The sequence below is a fragment of the Falco rusticolus genome, chromosome 5 (assembly GCF_015220075.1).
Source record: "Falco rusticolus isolate bFalRus1 chromosome 5, bFalRus1.pri, whole genome shotgun sequence".
Lineage (NCBI taxonomy): Eukaryota > Metazoa > Chordata > Aves > Falconiformes > Falconidae > Falco > Falco rusticolus.
The window spans coordinates 91,576,362-91,596,198 of record NC_051191.1 but is presented as its reverse complement, the minus strand read 5'-3'; the positions used below and the strand labels follow the sequence as shown (position 1 = coordinate 91,596,198).

Here is a 19,837-nt window from a genome sequence, read left to right as displayed (position 1 = left end):
CAGGCGCTGGGGCTCTGCTGGCACTCAGCCTGCTGGGGCCCTGGCTGGAGCATGGGCCGTCTTCCCCCGGCACTGCTGTGCTGCCTGCGTGAAACAAGATGGAGCTGAGAGAGACCGGCATCCCACCAACTCCTCCATCCACCACTGTGCAAGCCCCGTTTTAGGGAGGAGATCAGCCTTTTCACCCCCAAAGCCTTGCTGTTCCAGTTCTCCATCACTCGAGTCCCATGGGCAGCTGGCCTGGGGCCCATCCTCAGGTCTTTACATCAGTGGAGGGCACAATTAAAATCCCTGTGCAGCAGCAGATCCTCATGTAATGTGGCTTGGTGGAGATAGCGGGGGGCAACTCCCATCCTCCCGCCTGCCTCCCCCTTGGTGTTCCCCAGCCAGGTGGCCAACAGCTGTCTGGTAGTGGGACCAGGCTGTAAAAGGATGGGGAGGGGCAGGGAGGGCAGTACCTGGGCATCTTCTTTGGCTGGTCCCCTCTGCTTGTTTTGGTTACATTTCCGTGTGAGCCTCTCCTGCTTTGATGGCAAAATGTCCCCATTTCCCAAAGGCTGGTGTGTAGAGAGAATTACGGGGCCAAGCCAGGCAACTCAGGTGTGAAATACATTTTAATTGAGTTTTGGGATCTGTAGTTTGTCTGTTGCTCAGCTGAGCATGGGCTGTCTAGAAGGTGAAGCAGACATTATGGGGCGGAGGAAAGGGTGAAGGAGTGCAGGAGGGAAGGGAACAAGAGAGAAAAGGTCACGAGAAGCAAATGAGAGCATGGGTTTGTTTACGGATGTGTTTTAATATATCGCCCCACAGTACTATTGTGCTGACCCGGAGACTGACAGCACACGCACACACGCACACACGTGCACACCCAGTGAGGGACAGCAGTGCATGTCAACGCTAAGCTGCTGGCAAGCACAGCCCAACACAGCACAGCACTCGCGGTGGAGGAAGGGCCACGTGGGGCCCCCTGGGGCTCAGGACGGACACGCGCCTCGGGCACAGGGATGCCGTGGGCTGGTACACGTACACCTATGCATGCACAACGAGAGCGAGCCACTGGTGACACTCGTCCGGACACAGCTACGGGTGCGACACTTGCCCAGCCAACGACGCACATATGTTCACCGTACATGCTTCGGTGTCTGAGGGAAACACACCCTGTGGGCAGCATGCTGCCTTAGTCTAACACGTGAACAGAGTGGCTCAGACACAGCCCTGCACACAAAAACTCCAAACAAAAGACACACGATGCCTAGATCCAGAAATGCTTATAACCCCAAAGCAAGGGACAGGGTGCAGGCCTCTCTCTCATCCTTCACCTGGGTACATCTAGCCGGGGACACCTGAACTTGAGGGGTTTGAGGTGAGAGGGAACCAGGTGGCAGAGGGGGGAGAAAGAGCAAAAAAGGGAGCGGTAGAGGGAGGGGGCTTCAGAGTCTGTGAGGGGGGAAAGAGCAGCAGGGTGGCTGTGCCCTGGGGACAATGTTCAAAGAACACTTGGGTTGCGAAAGTTGTGTCCGGCAAAGCGTGCTTCGTCGCCCAGCTCTTCCTCAATCCTGCAGGAGAGAGAGAGACAGCACACATCAGGCCCGTGCTACCCGGGAGCAGCGGTGCCGGTGGGACAGGGCACCAGCAGGGAGCTGACGCGGCCGGAGGAGCTCAGCTCCTGCCAGCTCCCGCGCCTGTGGGGCTGCACCCCCACGCCGAGGCAGAGGGAAGGGGTCTGCTCCAGACACCTCCCGGGACCCCGTTGCCAGCTCCAGCCATGCCTTTGTAACATTTCTCCTGCAAGCCCCTGGGCTTGCAGCTTCTCCCGCTCCCATCAGTCACTACCCCATCCTCTCTTCTGCGTTCCTGTCCCTGGAGCCCCTTACCTCATGAGCTGGTTGTACTTAGCCAGGCGTTCAGACCTGCAGGGAGCACCCGTCTTTATCTGCAAAGCAATCCCCAAAACAAATGCTGTAAGAAACTGTTACGGCTTGCCCCAGTTTACCGTGGTGGGGCAGGGGATTCTGTCTTAGCCCCTCTTTGCTTTCCTCCAGGCTTGTGCATGGCCCGGGTCTCACCTACCTGCCCAGTGCACAGTCCTACAACCAGGTCAGCAATGAAGGTGTCCTCGGTCTCCCCAGATCGATGGCTCACCATCACACCCCAGCCATTCTCCTGGGCCAGCTTGCAGCTGCCATGAGCAAGAAACACGGTCAGGAGCTCCCACTCCTATAACCGCCGGCGGCACAGGGTGGGATCCCAGCACCCTCTCCTCCCACCCGCAGCACCCTACACTCCGGTGGAGACAAAAGCCTGCTCACCAGCGGGCAGCGTGACACCCTGCTGTGGCTCAGCACCAGCCCCTCCAGCGGATGACGAGGGCAGTGGGCTGGACTTACGCTTGGATGGCCTCTGTGACGGACCCAATCTGGTTGACTTTGAGCAGGAGGCAGTTGCAGGCCTTCTCTTCAACAGCTCTCTCGATGCGCTTAGGGTTTGTCACCGTCAGGTCGTCTCCCACTATCTGAATCCCCACATTGGCTGTGAACTTGGACCAGGCCTCCCAGTCATCTTGGTCAAAAGGGTCCTCAATGGAGACCACTGAAGGGGCAACGTGAGAGACATGAGTCAAAGCTGCCTCCCTCCCCACCCCAAAACCAGAGGGTACGCGCCTGTGAAGTATGTGACACCAGCACCAATTCCCTGCTGCCAGGCACGGAAGCTCACCTGGATAATCACGTACAAAGCTTTGATAGAGGTCGCCCAGCTCATCTGCAGAAATGTAGCGGCTTGGGTCATCTGGGGACTTGAAGTCCAGGTCGTATTTGCCATCACGGTAGAACTCGGAGGCCGCCACATCCATACCAATGACAATCTTGTCCGTGTAGCCTGCCTTGTCGATGGCTTCCTTGAGGAGCTCCAGAGCTGTGAGGAGGACAGATGCATTCAGGAGGGCCAGCCCATGCAGACCGCTCTACCCTCCAGCGGGAACCTCCTCTGGGAGCGTTCTGAGAGCCTGGCAGTGCGACAGGGGAGGTGGAAGGGAGCCCAGAGTGCGACAGAGACATGCCAAGGAGCTGTGGGGGCCATGTCCAAAGGGACTAGGGAGAATTGAAGTACAATCCTGCGGCTTGTCTCTGAGCTGTGGGGAGGCCTTGGAAAAGCGTGCACATGCAGGAAAGTTTTGTATGGAGAGGCTGTAGCAGGCCAAGGCCACCCCATGGAGAAGGACCTTAGAAACCGCTGCCTAACACAGGGTCAATGACACTGAGGCATCGTATTTTGAAGCAATCTTTGGGGAGCGCTGTGAGCTGGGTATAGGAAGCCGGAGCACTGCAGTCAGGGGCACCCCACCTCTGCAGAGCTCTCACCTTCACTGTTTTCCAGGATGTTGGGGGCAAAGCCTCCCTCATCACCCACATTGGTAGCATCTTTGCCATACTTCTCCTTGATGACGCTCTTGAGGTTGTGATAGACTTCAGCCCCAATGCGCATGGCATCGCGGAAGCTCTCAGCCCCCACAGGCAGGATCATGAATTCCTGCATGGCCAGTTTGTTGCCTGCGTGGGAACCTCCATTGATCACGTTGAAAGCCTGGAAGAGTCAGTAAGTGATGAGAGCTGAAGGAACGGGTCCTGGCACCACCTAGAGGAGGCTCCCCAGTGAGCCACCGTGCCCGTTCCTGCCACGTCCCACAGGGTGACGGAACGCATCGGCTACAATGCACCAGACCAAAGGTGTAAAAGCCCAGGGTCTTCCTCCCAACGGTGGCTCAAAGCAAATGGCTGGAGAGGACTTTCCCACCTGTTTCCCTCCCAGACATCTCCCGAACTATCTGTGTTTATCTGTGCTCTGTGTGTTTATCAGCAAAGCTGTCAGTCTCTCTTCCAGGACCTTCCTCCTTGACTCCAAGAAAATTCTGGCACCCACAACACCTGTTGTGAGGGAGTTTCACAGTGCAGCTACCCCTGCTATGAAGACCCGTGTGTTTTGAATTGTGCCCCAGAGGGTTCACATGACGCACTCTGGTTCTTGTGCCAAGAGCGAGATCCTCAGCCAACCCCCACCACAACCCCTGCCATGTCCTACTCCGGCCCCGCTTTTCTGTCTGGAAACCTGACAAATCTCAGGCCTTGACGAGTGCCATGCACTCAGCTGATGGTCAGCACTATGTCCCTTCCTGCTCTCCCTCCCAACACACCCTTTGAAGTTTCTTTTGGAGTTTCTGAAGGTGGGTGTCAAGGATGAAGGAACCTTACTGGCACAGGAAGGATGAGATCAGAGTTGCCAGCCAGGTCAGCAATGTGCCGGTACAGGGGGACATCCTTCTCCGCAGCTCCCGCCTTGCAGACGGCCAGCGAAACCCCCAGGATAGCATTGGCACCGAACTTGGCTGCAGGCAAAAGCAAGGAGGAGTTGGGCTTCTCAGGCAGCAACCCCCTGCCCAGCGGGTGCCCCTGCTCCAGCCCTGCGCCCTCCCATGCTCTTTCCTCCCCAGGCCAAAAAAAAAAAAAAAAAAAAAGCAAAAAAAAAGCATGAATTACATTTGTTCTCTGTGCCATCCATCTCAAGCATCAAATTGTCGATCTTCTCTTGATCCACAACGGAGAGGCCCTGCAAGGAAGAAACAGCTCCTGAGGAGGGGGGGCTGTGATGAGCTGCTGGCTCTGGTGTGCAAGGAAGGAGGCGCTGATGGAGAAGCTGGGGGTACAGGAACCTTTTTAGCTGGTGGGGGGACACATACACAGAAAGCTCTGGAAACGAGTGCCTTGCTATACGGTCAGGTAGGTGAGGTAACCACGACGATGTTGCTGCGGTGCAGTGTGGACATACCCATGCCGGAGGGGGGGCTCAGCTGCAGCCCCCCACCCCACCCCGGGGGCTTACCCAGCCTTCTGGCAGCTTCCAGGAAGCTTTGTGGTGCTGGGGCCACACAGAAGCTGGGCAGAACAACAATCATGCTCAGCCTCAAGCAAGTGCCTGTAGGCTGGATGGATCCATCCCCAGCAGCGAGGCGGAGAGCAGGATTAGCCCCCGCACAGGCAGCCCACTACCAGGCCAGGTATTTTTATGGGGTGGAGAGAGCTGGGGTCTCAGCCAGACACCCCCTGTCCAGGGGCTGCACAGGGTCTAATGCGTGGCTTGACCTCGGCTCTCTTCAGAGCAGGCTCCAGGTACAACTGGGTTGCAGATGTGAGACCACTGATCCGCAAAGCCATGCTGGGGGGGCTGCCAGCCCTTGCACATCATGGTCATCGCTCATCCCACCATGACTGCTGGGTGGGACGAACGGGTGTGAGGCCACAGACATGTAGGGGAGACTCAGTGCTTGAGGAGGAGCACACCTGGAAGAGGCAGACAGCTCTACAGGGAGAGTTAAGGGGACTAGTTAGGTGGCACGGATGCTGCGGTGGACCAGGTAGCATTAAATCCTTCCCACCCCAAGAAAAGATTGCTGTGGAGACACACAGGCATGGAGGGCAGGAGTGGAGTGCCCATGGTCACAGAGAGCATCACTATGTCTGTTAACCCAGTGAGATGAAGAGAGGCAGAAACAGAGATCAGGGGACAGAGACAGACCAGAGTAAGCGTTGGACAAGGCAAAACAAAGAGAAATCCTTACAGAGCCCACGAGAGCTGGGGCGACAGTGCTGTTGATATGATCCACGGCCTGCAGGACCCCTAAAGAAGGGAAAAGACAGAGAGAAAGAGAGAGAGAGAGAGGGTGAGGCAAAGAGGAGAGTGGAAAGAGGGAGGGCGAGGACCGATAGAGAGACAGAGAAGGAGGCAGTGAGAGAAGATCGAGGCCTGATCTTTCACTTTACGCTAGGTCTGTGCCTCTGCCGTCTCCCTGAGGGCAGTAGGGCGCAGCCGTGTCATGCCAGCGGGTGAGTGGTACCCTCTGGTGGGGCCCTGCCCACAGCAGCGCTGGGGATGGGGTCGGCAGCATCTCCCCACCTTTCCCGAGGAAACGCGACTTGTCATTGTCTCGCAGCTCCAGCGCTTCATAGATGCCAGTGGACGCGCCGCTGGGGACCGCTGCTCGAAACATGCCTGGGAAACAGCAAAACATGGCGTGAGACAAGCGGAGGGTGAAGAGGGAAAGCCCTCAGGCACCAGTTGTGTCCTGCTTGTGTGGGGAAACGGTGGCAACCACTTGTGCAAATGTGTGGCCCCGCTGGCTGGCTGCTCCTGGCTGGTCTTCTCCGAGGTGCAGCACCAGGGTGGCAGAAATAAATGTACCCAGCACTTCCAGACTGAGAAACCTGGATCTCAGGCACCCAGAGGTCCCCACTGGTCCCTGAACTATGGGTGACGGGTAGAAGCCTGGCTCCTCAGCCCTCCTACTGGTTCCAGAGGCAGCCTGACCCACAGGAGAGGTAAATAAGAAGGTAAACAGATTTATGTTAATGAAACTTTCCATCCCTGCTACTAGCAGGCACGTGGCTTGAGTCACATACACAGCAGCCAGCTGTCTCGTCATGATGTGCCCAGTACACGTGTGGACTCGCTGAGCACAGGCACAAGCAGAGCCACAAGCAGAGCTGTGGTCGCTGCCTCCTGCCCCGGCTCCCTGGCTGCTGGAGAAGACCCTTCATCCTTCATGCTCTCGGGGTGTGTGCCAGGCTGCTGTGCAGTGCCAGCTCTGCCAGGGCAGGCAGGACCTTCCCCCCATCTCTTGTCCTCACCCACGTACCTTTGTGGGTATAGAGGTCCACCTCAACCGTGGGGTTCCCACGGGAGTCCAGGATCTCGCGGGCATGGATCCTCTCCACTGCCATGGTGAGCCTGTGGATAGGGGAGGAAAGGGGAGGGGGAGGGGGATAGGGAGGGGGGGAGGGAGGGGGAGGGGGAGAGGGAGGGGGAAGGGGAGAGGAAGAGGGAGAGGACGTGTTCAGCTCTGATGAACACCCAAGACGTGGTGCTCACCCTTCTAATGTCTAGAGAAGACACCGACAGAGAGATGGCAGCTCAGGGAAGAGTGCCCTTAGGAGCTGGAGATAAAACTATTGCCTCAAGGAAGTTTAGAAACTGCTGTTAAAACCCAGGTGTGGCAACCGACCCAAATTTTGTCCAGGAACCAGTCACCTATTAGAATTTATTCTGTCCCTTTGCTGCAGATGGCAGCCTCTCTCCCTGCACCAGGGCTGAGCGCTGCCCCTTCTCAGGGGTCCTCGCATGAGCATGGCTGCTGGAGACAGGGAGAGTGCCGGAGATGGAGGGTGCTGGAGATGGGGAGGGTGCTGGAGACAAGACGGGGAGGGTGCTGGAGATGGGGAGGGTGCTGGAGACAAGACGGGGAGGGTGCTGGAGATGGGGAGGGTGCTGGAGACAAGATGGGGAGGGTGCTGGAGATGGGGAGGGTTCTGGAGACAGGGAGGGTGCCACAGCACCCACCGGCAGCAGAGAGGGAGGGCGCAGCTGTTGCAGCCGGGAGCTGCCCCCAGCCCCAGTGCCAAGGACAGGGCATCAGCTCCCGGCGCCTCCCTTCTCCTTGCCAGCAGGCGAGGATGGTGCCCACCAGGGCCAGGCAGCATGCAGCGGTCGTGGCCGGGCAGCAGGCAGGGAGCCAGCTGAGCGTGGCAGCTGCTGGGACAGGGCAGGGGGTGACTGACCTGCGGGGACCCTCTGCAGCCCATGGTGGGGGGAGCTGCCATCCCCTTGGCCGAGCGCCTGGCTCAGCCTTCCCGGTTCCCCCATCAGCCGCCGGGCAAGGCGCCGGGAGCATGGCAGAGGCTGGCGGCCTGAGGAGCCATCTTGCCGAAGGCCACAGTGCCTCAGACGTGGCAGAGAGGGCTCTGAAGGGACGGGGGGGACTGGGTCAGTCCCTTCACTCTGCTTGGGGGAGTGGATGAGACCTGGAGGCATCTCTGTCAGATGGGGGAACCTGGCGTTCTGGGGTGCCCAGCCAAACCTGAAGTGGGGAACAGGCTGGTGGGTGAGGAGGGCTGTCTGACACAGCTTCTCTTTGCTTTGCTCTTGAGGGGGTGCAAAACAACTCACTCCCTCGCATCCCACCTTCTGCATGGGGCCACGTGATGGCGGGGAGCGGCAGGTCCCTGGAGAGGGAGCAGCAGCGAGGGGCGGGTCGCCCCGTGCCCCCAGCCCCACCACGTTTTCCTCCCCTGGCTCCCACGGATGATTCACTCAAGCCTGAGCAGGGCCAGCCCCACACAAAACTTTGTGCGGAGGCCAGGCCCGGGGTCAGACCCGTGCCGTGGTGCGTGTGAGAGTCTGGCGGGAGGGACGTCCAGCACGGGGGCTCAGCGCGGAGCCGGGGGCTGCAAATGGCACATCACGGCACTGAGAGCAGTGACGAAGCAGGCTGGGGGGAGTCAGAGTCAGCTCTTGGCCCTGTTGCCTCGGGTGGGTGGAAATCAGGCGGGTGCGAGGGAATTGCTCTGCTCTGAAGTTTCAGCAAGAGCTTCCCATACTGGGGAGTTTCTCAGCAACATCGGGGCTCTCTAGAGCCTGCGCAGGGCTCTCCACCACGTCCATCTGGGCTGGGATCCCCCGTCAGCCGCTTTGGCGGTGCTCCTCGCACCATCTGGCACACACCGCGGGAACTTCCTCCAGAGCCGTGCCCGCGCAGATGCGAGCTTCCTTTGCGGCAGTGCCCTGGCCATGCCCCAACAGCCTCCACGGGGAGCAAGGAACAGGACCCCACTAGTGATCTTTGACAGCAAGACCCATGCCTCTCTGCTTATGTGGTCATGGTGCCCGTGGTCACATCCACCTGCCCCTGTTGGGGCCAGCTTCGAGGAAGCCAAACAACAACCCCAAATCCAGCTTTGCCTGCCCCATCCCATCACTCCCTGGGTCTTTCCTCCCCTCTCAGACCTTTAAAACCCTTCCCTGAACTTGCATTGCTGCCCCATGTCCCCCTGCATTTGCCCTCCTTCAAAAAGCACAAAGAACCATCCTGAAATCCCTGGCATCAGCTGCACTGTCCTGAAAGGAGGTCAGAGACGGATAAGCCAGGATAAAGGATTGGGATGGAGCCATAGCCAGGAGCTCGCGGACCACAGCGAGGAAGAGGAGCCAGGCTGGAGCTGGGCAGCCTCTCCCTGAGCAGGGGCTGGGCTGGGCACCCGGGGGAGGCTGGCGCTGCTGCAGTGCCTTCCTGTGGGCACTGCTTGTTGCGAGGGCATGGTCTCGCTGGGGCTGGCGCTGCAGCTATTCCTCCTCCCCGCCAGGCAGGCCGGCAGGGCGAAGCCCTCTCCCCCAGGCCACTGCCACCAGCCCCCTGTGCTGCTGCCACCCCCCCGGGCTGGGCACTGCTCCCGGGAAGCCCGCACTGCTGCAGTGTCGTGGCTGATGCAGCTATTGCTTGCTTGGTTGTCACCTCCTCTCCCTGCTGCCCCCCCTCCCCTGGGTGGCGTGGGGTTGTGCGGACAGGAAAACATCCCTTCTCCTCCCTCCCTCCCCCCGGGAGCCGGCGAGTGCTTGTGCTTGTGCCAGCGCCGGGGGGGGGCCCGGGGGGGCCGCTCTGCGCTGGGGCTGGGGCCTTTCCCCGGCAGTGCCCGGGCCAAGCTGTGCCTGCTCCCCACCACTCCCCGCCCGCAGGTAAGGGCTCCTCCCGGCAGTGCCCTTGGGAGCACCCCCTATGCTGGCTGCTCGCCCCCCGCCTGCAGTTCCCCTAGGTTCACATCTGACATGATGCTTGCCGGGGGTAGGGAAGGAGGGAGTACCTGAAATTAAAATATGAAAGAAAAGTGAGAAGGGTGGGGGTGAGGAGAAGGAGGTGGGAGGAGCAGGGGGAGGGAGTGAGGGGAGTTCGGTTGTTCGTGCCGCTCCCGGCGGTCCATCTCCGCAGGGACCCCAAGGTGCGTGTGGGGTTTGGAGGGCACAGGGTGCGGAGCAGAGCCCTGCCTGCGGGGAGGGGGTGCTGGCCCTCCCCGCCAGTAAGTGGGGAGACACTTACCTTCCCAGGGCAGGGGTGAACGGGAGACTGAGCAAATGCTGGCAGAAAGGAGAGAGGACGAAGCTGGAGAGGGATGCAGGACCTCAAGGGGAGATGATGTGTCCTCTAAGCCAGCGGCGGCGGCGGCAGGATGGAGACGCCCCTGATAGGGCCGGGACGGCAGCATGTGACCCAGAGCTGCGATGAGTCAGGATTTAGCAAAGCTTTGCAAACAGCACGTAGAGGATGGAGAGAGAAAGAGAGAGAGAGAGGCAGGGAACAGACACAGACAGACGAGGATGAGAAAGCCAGGGAATAGGAGTGGGTGGGCAGGATAAACAATGCCAGTCACTCCAGGCTCATTAATTATTTTTATTCAAAACAGAAAATCTTGTCAGATTTTTGGGAGCCATAAATCAAACCACAGAACCTGTAACTCTTCCCTTTCCCCTTTTCCCTCTTGGGCCTCTACCGAGAACAGTGCGTATGAGTGCAGTGACTGCAAAAACACTGCAGTGCCTCAGGGCAACTTCCAGGACTGGGGTGGGCAGCCCTCCCCTCTTCTCCAGGGGCAAAATGAGGTGACAGTAGCTGCGGTACCTACAGCTCTCACTTCTCCCAGCTGCACACGTCAGGGAAGGCATCTCCAAATCTTGGCTGGCTCTGGGAACAGGTGTTAAAAACCAGGGTCACTCAGTCACATCTCCCTGGAGAGATCCTTCCATTTCCTGAAGAAGGAAAGAGGGAGAAGTTAGACGACTCTATCCCCAATTTCTTTTCCCCTTCTGCTGCTCGCTTCTGCTAGTGGAGTCAGGAATGGCAATCGGGTTGCGATGCTGGCCATCGCAATTGGGTTGTGAAGCCTGGTCTCCGTTTCAGGCTCCTCTGCCCTTGTGACTGATGTCCCTCAGCCTTCTCCTCAGGTTATCAACCTAAGGGAGGAAAGGCTTGATCAGTACATTTGGTCCTCTCTCCCTTCACTTTTTTCTCCCCCCACCTCTCCCGCCATGCTGTTCTCACCTATTCTTCTTCCTGCCTTTTCTGACGGATTTTGTTTGCCTCTGCCCGCTCATCTTGCTCAAAAAATTCCTTGTCGAGGCGTTGCAGGTGTGGCAGCAGGACCAGGACCTCCAACCTGTAATCAGGTTCATCAGAGCATGGATTGTCCAACAGCACCAGTGCCTGCAGCATGGGGAGGACCTGCAGTTTTGCCACCTCCTGAAAGCTGCTGATTCCATTGTTCCTGGAGAAAGGACAGAAAGCAGGGGAAAGAGACACATGCAAGTAGTGAGATCCCTTTGGAACAGTAAGCTGACAAGACAGACAAGGCAAAACTTGGCAGCATGATAAACCATAGACCACAGACCTGCGATCTAAGATGCAGATTTGTCTGCAGCTCCCCAGAATGAGGGGTAAAAAGGACATTGCTCCGGGTTTCTCTGTGCTAGACAGTCCATTGAACTGTGTGACATGGCCATCGCCCTGTGTGGCAAATGCTGAGAAGGGCACCTGCAGCCACATCCAGCACACAGAGAACACGCTTGGAGGGATCCAAAGGAATTATGGCAAGGAATAAAAAGTGTGAGGCAGGGTGTGGGAGTGACTGGGGAGGCAGATCTTTTCTGAGAAGCCCAGGAAAGGCCCTGGCTGTTATATTGCCAGGCAGCTGAGTGCTGAACACCAGTTAAGGACAGAAAAGATCAACCCATCCCCATCAGGTCGTCAACTTCCAAAGAAACCAGAAAATCCTAACGGTCTTAATGGGAGCACAGCCTGATGAAGGGGTCTCCAGTCCCAACGCAGAGCAGGGAGGACCCACCGTAGATTGAGGTACTGCAAGCACTTCATGCTGCTGCAGAATCCATCCAGGGTCTCAATGTGGTTGTCACGCAGGTGCAAAGTAGTCAGCTGCCCTAGCTCCTCAAGGCCTTCTAGGCTCCAAATGGCGTTCTGGGCCTGAGCACCAGGGAGGCAGGAAGAGAGAAGGAAAAAGGGGACACACAGAAGAGGGAACAGCCGTCATTTCTGGCCTTCACAGCTCTTTCTACCCTTCAGGCTCCCTACCGCTCATAACACAGCCTTCTCTGAGGAAGCTAGATCAGGTTGCTCAGGGTCTTGGCCAAATGAGTTCTAAGTATTCAGATTCAAGGACCAAAAGTTTGCTGAAAAAGTGTTTCCTGTAGCATCACCTGGTGACTGAGACAAAGCCACCCCACATGAACACCCTACTGTCAGCCCAGCATCCCCTCACATGGCAGTGCCAAATCTATGTCCCTAAGGCCTCAGAGAGCAGGTGCGGTGAGGAAAGCATGGACCTGAGCCTGGAACAGGTGTATTTAAAGGATGAATAACCAGCCCCTCTCAGTCACATAGTCTACATACACATACTACACACACATATACATGCAGCGCAGGGATCTTCCAGTGTCAGCTGCTTCTCTTGTGAGGGAAATCTACTACCAAGAAATCTACTCCTCCAGGAGCAGAAGCAGGCTGCCTGTTCCTGAGGGAGGTTGCAGGGGGCCGGAGGTTGTTGGCTGGTTTAATTTTAAGCTTTTCCAGGCGTAATTGTTGTTGTCCATCTGTAGATGCACCTTCTTGCAGCAAATCTGACAATCTTATGGCAGGGAGTTCAAAATTCCCCATCACCAAATTTCATTCACTTCATTGTGAGGCAGGTTATGAGGTGGGGAAATACCAAGGCCTGAGTTCCAACAACAGTTTCACAGCAGGATTCCGGCTGGAAAAGGCCGCTAGAGGCCTCCTGCCCAAGCCCGTGCTCACCGCAGCGCTAGCAGCAGCACCGGGTCAGGCTGCTCACCGCCCTGCGCAGCCAAGCTCTGAGCACCCCAGCAACTACAACCTCCATGTTGCCTTCCCCAGCCTGGAGCGGAGCAGGGCTGCACTTGCGGCGGTGGCTCAGGGCTGCAGCCTCCAAGGATGCAGGTACTTGAGCGGGAAATGGGAAGAGAGCTGCTGTTGGGCTCTGCTCCTTGTTGGTACCCAGGCGGTCACGTGGCCGCTGCCCGAGACTAATAAAAGGGGCACATGCTGAACTGGTGGGACTGGAGAACAGTTTAGGACTGGGACACTCAGGAAAAGGACATTTTGTAGAAAAGGAGAATTTTAATGGGAACTGGACAAAGGAGAGTCTAGACCAGCTGGGCCAAGTAAAGTGAGTGACACAAGGACAAAAAGAGGAAAGCTGGAGATTTAGCGAAGGCCGTGTGAACAGATTTAACGGTCAGGAAGGATCAGTACATTGAACCCCAGAGGAAATCAGGAGCTGGTGTGGGAAACAGAGTGGGGAGATCACAGACCACTGGTCTGTAAAATGGATTCTAACATCCCATCACTCTCACTTTCTTCATTACGGCAGCATGAATAGTCTTAATAGTTCTGGCCCTGCAAGCACTAAAGGACAATGCAGAATGGACTTTGTTCAGGGTTGTAGGTTTTTTTCCCCATAAATCAAATAACATTCCATATGACACCTTTAATTAAATGATCGCATCATCACCTTACCTTTAGATACCAGTTCTTCACATAGATGTGATGCCGCCATTTCTTATGGAAAGCTACTGTAACATGTTGCCCATGATTCCCTCTCCCCTTCCTGCACACCCGGTCTCACTCTAGCCAGCCTTTGTCACCGCTGCTGCACAAGGACCAAGAACGAACACAGCCTTGCTGACCGCAGTGATTCTTAAACTGATACAAGTGCCATGTGGTACACAGCCTGCTCATAGCCTTCCTGCTAGTAGGCGTAACTTTTTCAATGTTAAATTTCATCTGTAGCTGCGTCATACATTAACCAAATTCTGTTCAGTTCCTTTAAATTGAATCCTTTGTCTTGAATCCTGTCCTTGAGGCATCAGCTGTGTCTGCCCCGCGGCTCAAGTAATACCAAAATCTTTATACAGAAAGCAAGGCACTCCTGGGGGAGAGCCCACTCCAAAATTATTTAATGAGCCAGGCAGGCATGGGAGACAAATTCAAGCCCCAATGAGAATATGAGTCAGTTGTTCTAGTTTTAATAATCATGTCTTGCAATTTGCCCACTTCATATGTGCAGCTCAGAAATCCCCTCAATTGTGCCAGGAAACTTCTTTAAAACTAGTGCTGTGTTTGCTTCCCTCCAATCATGCACTAAAGTGGCTGGTTTTACTTTTAAATGCTGTATTGTATCTAGTGACTTATCCACTTCATCCCTTCTTTGAGCACCTCTAGTCCTAAAATCTGTTTTCTACCAGAAAAGTGCCGGCAATACCAGCAAGCAACCTCCTCAAGTGTCTTCTGTCAGGGAGTCTTGATGAAAAGAAAGCATATAGCCTTTCAAAGCCTTTATCATCTTTAATTGCTTTTTAGGAGGTAGTGACTCAGGACTACTACCTAGTCTTTGCAAGCTGTAGCACTGCATGATGCTTGGGACTAAGCCTTCCTTCACTTGCATCTCTTGGAGTAAATGTTCCCTGAAACAGTTGTTTATGATATTAGGAAATTGCTTCTCCTATGTTAGTTCCACTGCAATGTTCCATCAGTTTCTTTTGTGGCAGCTGAAGGTGTGAATCATGTAATTGTGCTGGTTTAAAATCAGCATTTGATTAGGCCCATCAGGGAGGAGAAAGAGGCATCATCTCCCCCTGTCACTCAGAGCAAATCTCTTGCCTTCCCCACTGACCTCTGGGGGTCCCAGGACACACCAAATACCGGCTCCTGTAACACTGCCAGGAGAGAATACCGCTCTCCCGTAGGAGGCCAGGAGGGAAGAATCTGATGCACTGAACAATGCCAGCCCCTCTGCTCTCTGCAGAGCAATTACTGGTCAATGGCTATTCCCTTTGCACTCTCTGCACAGACAGCGTAGAAGGAGCAACCTCAAAGAAGTGGTTTTGTCTCTTTAGCTCTCTGAAATCCGTTCCTCTCTTGGGCTGAGAAGATTGAACTGAACAGGCTAGCAGAACAACTATGTTGCTTTGAAGGGGACTGCGTCTGCTCCCCTCCCACTGACTGGAGGTGCCAGGCTCTGCAGCAGCCCTGTCCCCCTCCCTAGGCTGGCTGATCTCTTACCAGGTAGAGGCTCTTGAGCATGGGAAGGCTGAGCCCTGCTGTGCTCTCTAGCTTGTTCCTTCGCAGCTCCAGGATTTGCAGGCTGAACAATCGGCCGTGACTCAGGCCCAGAGCTGTCTCAATTTTATTTCCTGAAGGACAGAGGGGGAAGAAACAATGAGTTAATTTGGCCCAAAGAGAGTGCCTTGTGGGCACAAGAATGAAGAGAGGTGGTCTGCATCACCTTTCAGGCTGAGGTTGGCTAAGCGGGGGTGAGTAATGCCCTCCATATCCTTGATGCGGTTGTGAGCAAAGCTGATGATCTGGAGGTAGGGCAGCTCCTGCATGCAGGCACTGGTAAGCAGATTCCCATCAACCTTCAGCCAAAGCAGGTGGGTTAGGCTGTTCAGTGGAGATAAATCTTGCAGCTTGTTCTCTGACAGATCCACATATCGCAGGTGAATGAAGCATTTGAGGAGGCTGATGTCTGTCAAGTCCCTGTGGGAGGGAGGATGTGAATAGTAAACATCTCTCATTTCCCCCTGCTACCAGCTTTCAGCTTGCTCCTTGCCACTGCTGGAGGGAGGGCATCCTCCTTTCCCACTTCCCTGCTGTCCTGGGAAGTCTTACTGGAGAGAAGGAAGAAAAAGGCAGGCGATTGGGACAGGCTGAATAGTCTGTAAACAAGGCTGAATGGAGAAGATTGGAGCTGCTTTACTGGCACAGGGAGTATTTATTCCCATTGAATTGTATCTGTCAGGAGACAGAAGCAGAGCAGAAAAGAGGGTAAGCGTGGGGGGCAGTCTGTTAGAAGGTAGTGGCAACACCAAGGACCGTGTGGAAGGACTTTCCTAGTGAGAAAAAGCTGGCTGAGATACCTATGAAGCTGCTGTAAGACAGTCTTACTGAGGCCTGATGGGGCTGAGGCTCCAAACTGTTCCGAGGCCATTGAGGCACTGTACTTACAAGCACATGCCTTAAAGGTAAGAAGTTAACAGGAGGGATGCTTCACGGATGCCTCACAGTGCCTGTGGGGAAGTCACCCTGCCCAGGTGCCCCTCGGAGACCACAGTCCAGAGTGATGGGCAGGCTCCCCCCCACCTAGGGGGACACCGCTGTCCCCATCACCTGGCTACGGCAGAGGCAGTGCCCTGCTCGGGGCAGAGGCCAGACAGGCTATGCCGAGGCACAGACTGGGATCCTGAGGACATGGCCTGGGGACGCTCCTGCCTGCACTTGGCTGCTCCGCGGCCACATGGGTGACCAGGGAGGAGGGGGCCTTTTCCTGGGGGCGGGCAGGTGTCGCACACTCACTTGTATTTCGCTTCAAACTTCACATAGGCGTGGGCCAGGCCGTCGCCTGTCTTACCAAGGAGCGAGAGGCCCTCCCTCAGGGCGGCCTCCGTGAGGGGCCGCGGGGCCGGCACCTGGGGGGGAGAAGGAGAGAACACAACCAGCGCCGGGCTAGCCGCAGCCACAGCTTGCCGCGGCCCCCTCCCTTACCTGTCCTTCCTCCTCCTGCTCCCCCTCCTCCCCAGGAAGGCCGCGCTCGCCCCGCTCCATGCCCGCAGGCCCGCCGGCGGCAGCTCCCTCAGCCCGGCGGCCTCCCGCGCTGTGCGGGCCGCGCCGCCCGCTGCCATGGAAACGGGGGCGGTGCCCGGCGGCGCTGTCATGGCAACGGCACTGAGTGACAGCGCGGAGTGGGCGGGGCCAGCTGCGGGGTGCAGAGGGCTTCCGCGGGGCCTTGCGGGTTGCTGGGGGCTCCTGAGGGGTCTTGTTGGGGTGCAGCGGGGTGCTGGGGTGTCTTGCAGGGCGGCTGCAGGGCCCTGGGGGGTGCAGTGGTGCCCTAAGAGGTCCTGGGGGGTCCTGCAGGGTGGCTGCAGGGTCCTGAGGGGTGCTGTGGGGTGCTGCAGCATCTTGTGCAGTGCTGGGGGGGGGCTGTGGGGGACTGCAGGGTGCTGCGGGGTGCTGGGTGCTCCTGAGGAGCCCTGCGGGGTGCTGGGGGTCGCTGCGTGGTGCTGCGTGGTGCTGTGGGCACCCTTTGCTTCAGCCACGCGGCCTCATCCCTGGGCTTTCCCAGAGACACCCCTTCTCCCGCCAGCGGTACCATCGCCCCCGTGGATCTGGGCCTTTCTGCTGCCTCGGGCAGGGCAAACATGGCATCCAACATCTCATCGGCCCTGAGCAAACCCCCCAGAAAAGAGACTTCCCATGTTTTACAAGAGGGTTCTGGAAGCACATCACGCAGCTGGCGCCCGTCGGCTTCCATCGCGCGCTGGTGGTGGTGCTCCCCCCAAGCCAGGCACTTGCATGCGTGTACTGCTCTGACTGCAATAGCTTGTCATCTTGGGTAATAAATTCCCCGTGGGAAGCTCAGAGCGTGTCTTGCCTTCAGCAGAAGCACTTTGTGATCCTACTCTGCCTTCCTAAGCGCTCCTGGCCCTTCCTAGCTGGGTGACATCCACAATTATTAGGAGTGTAGCCAGAGATTGAAGGATCATTCCAGTGGGAAGGGACCACCAGAGTCGTCCCATCCACCCCGCTGCCGAAAACGGGGCTCAGAGTGAGATGGGGCTGTGCAGGGTGGTGGTCACTCAGCTGGGGAGTGTCTCTGAGGAAAGACATTCCCTCTGCTAGATGTTTAATTAACATGTTGGGCAGAATCAGGCCCAGGCTTTGCAGGAAACCTTGCATGGTGTGATCTCTGGGATGCCAGGATGCTTTGGGGCACAGTGTCCCAATGTACCGCAGTTGCTGCTGCTTCGGCCAGACCCTTGGGGCTGGGGAGCCAGGGGAGCTCAGCTTGGCAGAGCCCGGCAGATGCCAGCAGCGCTCGCCCAGCTTCGGCACCTGCAGGCGGGTGGGTGGCTGTGCAGAGCGGAGCCGGGTATTTACAGGCTGGGATTGCTGCTCGGAGCTGACGGCCACCAGTGCTTGGGGTTAGTACCAAAGTCCAAGGCCCTGTTCCCTTTCCCTCCGGTGCACTTTGCTCCTTTGCGGCCCCCCGGGCGATGTCGGCGTTAGGTAATGGAGCCCGAGCTGAGCTGGACACACACCTGGCACACACCAGCCTCAGGCGCTCACGGTGCATGTGCCAGCCATCACCCCTAGTGCGAAGCACCATCCTGTGCCCAGGGCTGCACGGCCAGCTGCTGCCCATGTCCCCAGCCTCATTCCGCTTGGATCCCTGCTGCCAGTCTCTCCTGTGCTGCACTTGCCCCTCCTGAATTCACCCCCTGGGCAGGTACCTCCATATGATGAGCATTTCCACTGTATCCCCTGAACCCCCTCCCCATACACATAAAGCACCCTGGCTCCTCTTGCCTTTGCTTTCCAAGGCTCTAAAGAGCCCTTCAGCAAATCGGTGCTGGAGAAAAAGGAATGACATGCTTTTCTTCTCATCCCTTTATGCTGAAGAACAGACTGGGAGAAGTCATGTGTGCTTCTATGCATGTGTTCTATATGGTCTTAAAACAGGACCATATGGCTCAAGTGCCTTGTTTCTAGATGACCAAAAAACTTCCAAGAAACCAGAGAAAATGTACAAGGAAACCAAAATCTTCAAAAGAAAGAAATTGTACAGGTTTTGTATATTTATTATATATATAACACCTATATTTTAAATATAGATAACATTTTTTAGGTTATATATCTTTATAAAACCCCAAACCTAACTATACTGATCATTAAGGGGGAAGGCCATCAAGGCTCATCAGCAGGAGGAGGGGCCGTGCCCTGCCGGGCTGCTCCCAGCCCCATCCCAGGAGCCACCAGCCCACCAAAGGCCCATCTTGGGGAGCACCGGGGCACGAGGGGGGGGACCAAATCAGGGGCTCCGGGCCCCTTCCAAGGGAGCCTCGGCCCCAGAGCACCTTTAGGGCTGGGGGGGTCACTGCATTCGAGGGTGTGGGACACACGATGGGATGCGGAGGAAGAGCCTCTGGGGATTGCACAGGACTCATTACGGGATGTCTAGTGGAGGAACTGAGGGCAGGAAAGGGAGGGATCCAGGTGATTTGTGGAGGAACAAGTGTGGGAGAACAGAGGGATACAGGAATAAAAAGGGCTGGTGGTGTAGAAATGGTTTGTGATGGTTTGGCCATGCCCTGCACCAGGCCAGCGCAGCCTGTCCCATCTTCTCATTAAACACCTTTTACACTTTGCCTGGGTGAGGGGCTCTCATTGTCCTGTGCAGGGGGTGTGCGGGGGTCTGGAGGCCAGCAGCTGGGGTCATGCCCATGGGGCAGCACTGGTGTGCAGCGTGCAAGCGGCAGCGAGGGTGCAGCTGGACCAGCCGGTGAGGGGGTGTGAGAGGGGGCTGCGAGGGAGGAGATGGCTGCCAGGGGGACCAGGAGAGCCCCATCCAGCTGCCAAAGAGGCTGAGGGGCCTGGGGTCCCAAGCACCACAGGGGGTCTGGCTACTGGATGACCAGAGAGTGGGATGGAAGGGCAGCTACTGGGCAGACTGAGCCCAGCTGCTGGAGAGAGCCATGCTGTACTTATGTGTATACATATACATATTATATAAATACACATATATATATTCCTGCTTACTAGCGTATTTCCATCCTGCTCAGCCATAGGAGGGGTGGGATGTGGCTGCTGATGCTGTGATCGCGTGAGTGCTCTGCGTGGCCGGCTGTATGATCTGTGCAGCCGTCCGTGCATACATGTTTAAGTGGGGTGTGTGGGTGGGTGCCTGCTGCGCATACAAGCTCAGCCCTGGCTACCAGCTGGGTCTGAGGACACAGAGCTGCAGAAGCCCATCTCAGGCTGTTACATCTGGCACAATGGATCTTTCCCAACAGCAACCTGTTTAAGATCCAACCGCTACAATTTGCAGCGAGGATCTGGCAGTATTTCCACTCCACAGAGACATGGTCCTGCCAGAAAGCA

The 19,837-nt window shown here is 56.8% G+C and overlaps 2 protein-coding genes across 3 annotated transcripts; both read right to left on the bottom strand.

Moving 5' to 3' along the window:
- Positions 1-596: 596 nt before the first annotated feature.
- Positions 597-10,085, bottom strand: ENO2 (enolase 2). The gene is made up of 12 exons (XM_037390258.1): positions 9,914-10,085; positions 6,686-6,777; positions 5,947-6,042; positions 5,612-5,670; positions 4,533-4,602; positions 4,248-4,381; positions 3,360-3,582; positions 2,716-2,913; positions 2,388-2,589; positions 2,071-2,179; positions 1,875-1,933; positions 597-1,556 (listed from the first exon to the last, which is right to left on the bottom strand). The coding sequence occupies exons 2-12, from the start codon at positions 6,768-6,770 to the stop codon at positions 1,487-1,489; spliced, it is 1,305 nt and encodes a 434-aa protein (XP_037246155.1). The 5' UTR covers positions 6,771-6,777; positions 9,914-10,085; the 3' UTR covers positions 597-1,486.
- Positions 10,086-10,244: 159 nt separating this feature from the next.
- LRRC23 (leucine rich repeat containing 23) lies at positions 10,245-16,568 on the bottom strand. 2 transcript variants are annotated; one of them, XM_037390366.1, is made up of 7 exons: positions 16,445-16,568; positions 16,256-16,368; positions 15,186-15,439; positions 14,963-15,093; positions 11,712-11,848; positions 10,913-11,135; positions 10,245-10,824 (listed from the first exon to the last, which is right to left on the bottom strand). In XM_037390366.1, exons 1-6 carry the CDS (start codon positions 16,502-16,504, stop codon positions 10,913-10,915), a joined length of 918 nt encoding a protein of 305 aa, XP_037246263.1. In that variant the 5' UTR covers positions 16,505-16,568; the 3' UTR covers positions 10,245-10,824. The 2 variants fall into 2 exon arrangements, with proteins under 2 accessions (XP_037246263.1, XP_037246262.1); XM_037390365.1 differs by having other exon boundaries at positions 10,245-10,620; positions 16,445-16,566.
- Between the last annotated feature and the right edge of the window lie 3,269 nt (positions 16,569-19,837).

What these genes read in the sequence shown, in the direction of transcription:
- ENO2 (XM_037390258.1), bottom strand. Translation starts at nt 6,770, where the DNA reads ATGGCAGTGGAGAGGATCCATGCCCGCGAGATCCTGGACTCCCGTGGG. An exon ending in ATCTCATCCTTCCTGTGCCA is followed by an intron (nt 3,583 to 4,247) that starts GTAAGGTTCCTT and finishes TGACTCTTCCAG; the next exon opens with GCTTTCAACGTGATCAATGG. An exon ending in CATCCTGGAAAACAGTGAAG is followed by an intron (nt 2,914 to 3,359) that starts GTGAGAGCTCTG and finishes TCCTCCTCACAG; the next exon opens with CTCTGGAGCTCCTCAAGGAA.
- LRRC23 (XM_037390366.1), bottom strand. Translation starts at nt 16,504, where the DNA reads ATGGAGCGGGGCGAGCGCGGCCTTCCTGGGGAGGAGGGGGAGCAGGAG. An exon ending in AAGTTTGAAGCGAAATACAA is followed by an intron (nt 15,440 to 16,255) that starts GTGAGTGTGCGA and finishes TCCCTCCCACAG; the next exon opens with GGACTTGACAGACATCAGCC. An exon ending in AGCCAACCTCAGCCTGAAAG is followed by an intron (nt 15,094 to 15,185) that starts GTGATGCAGACC and finishes TCTGTCCTTCAG; the next exon opens with GAAATAAAATTGAGACAGCT.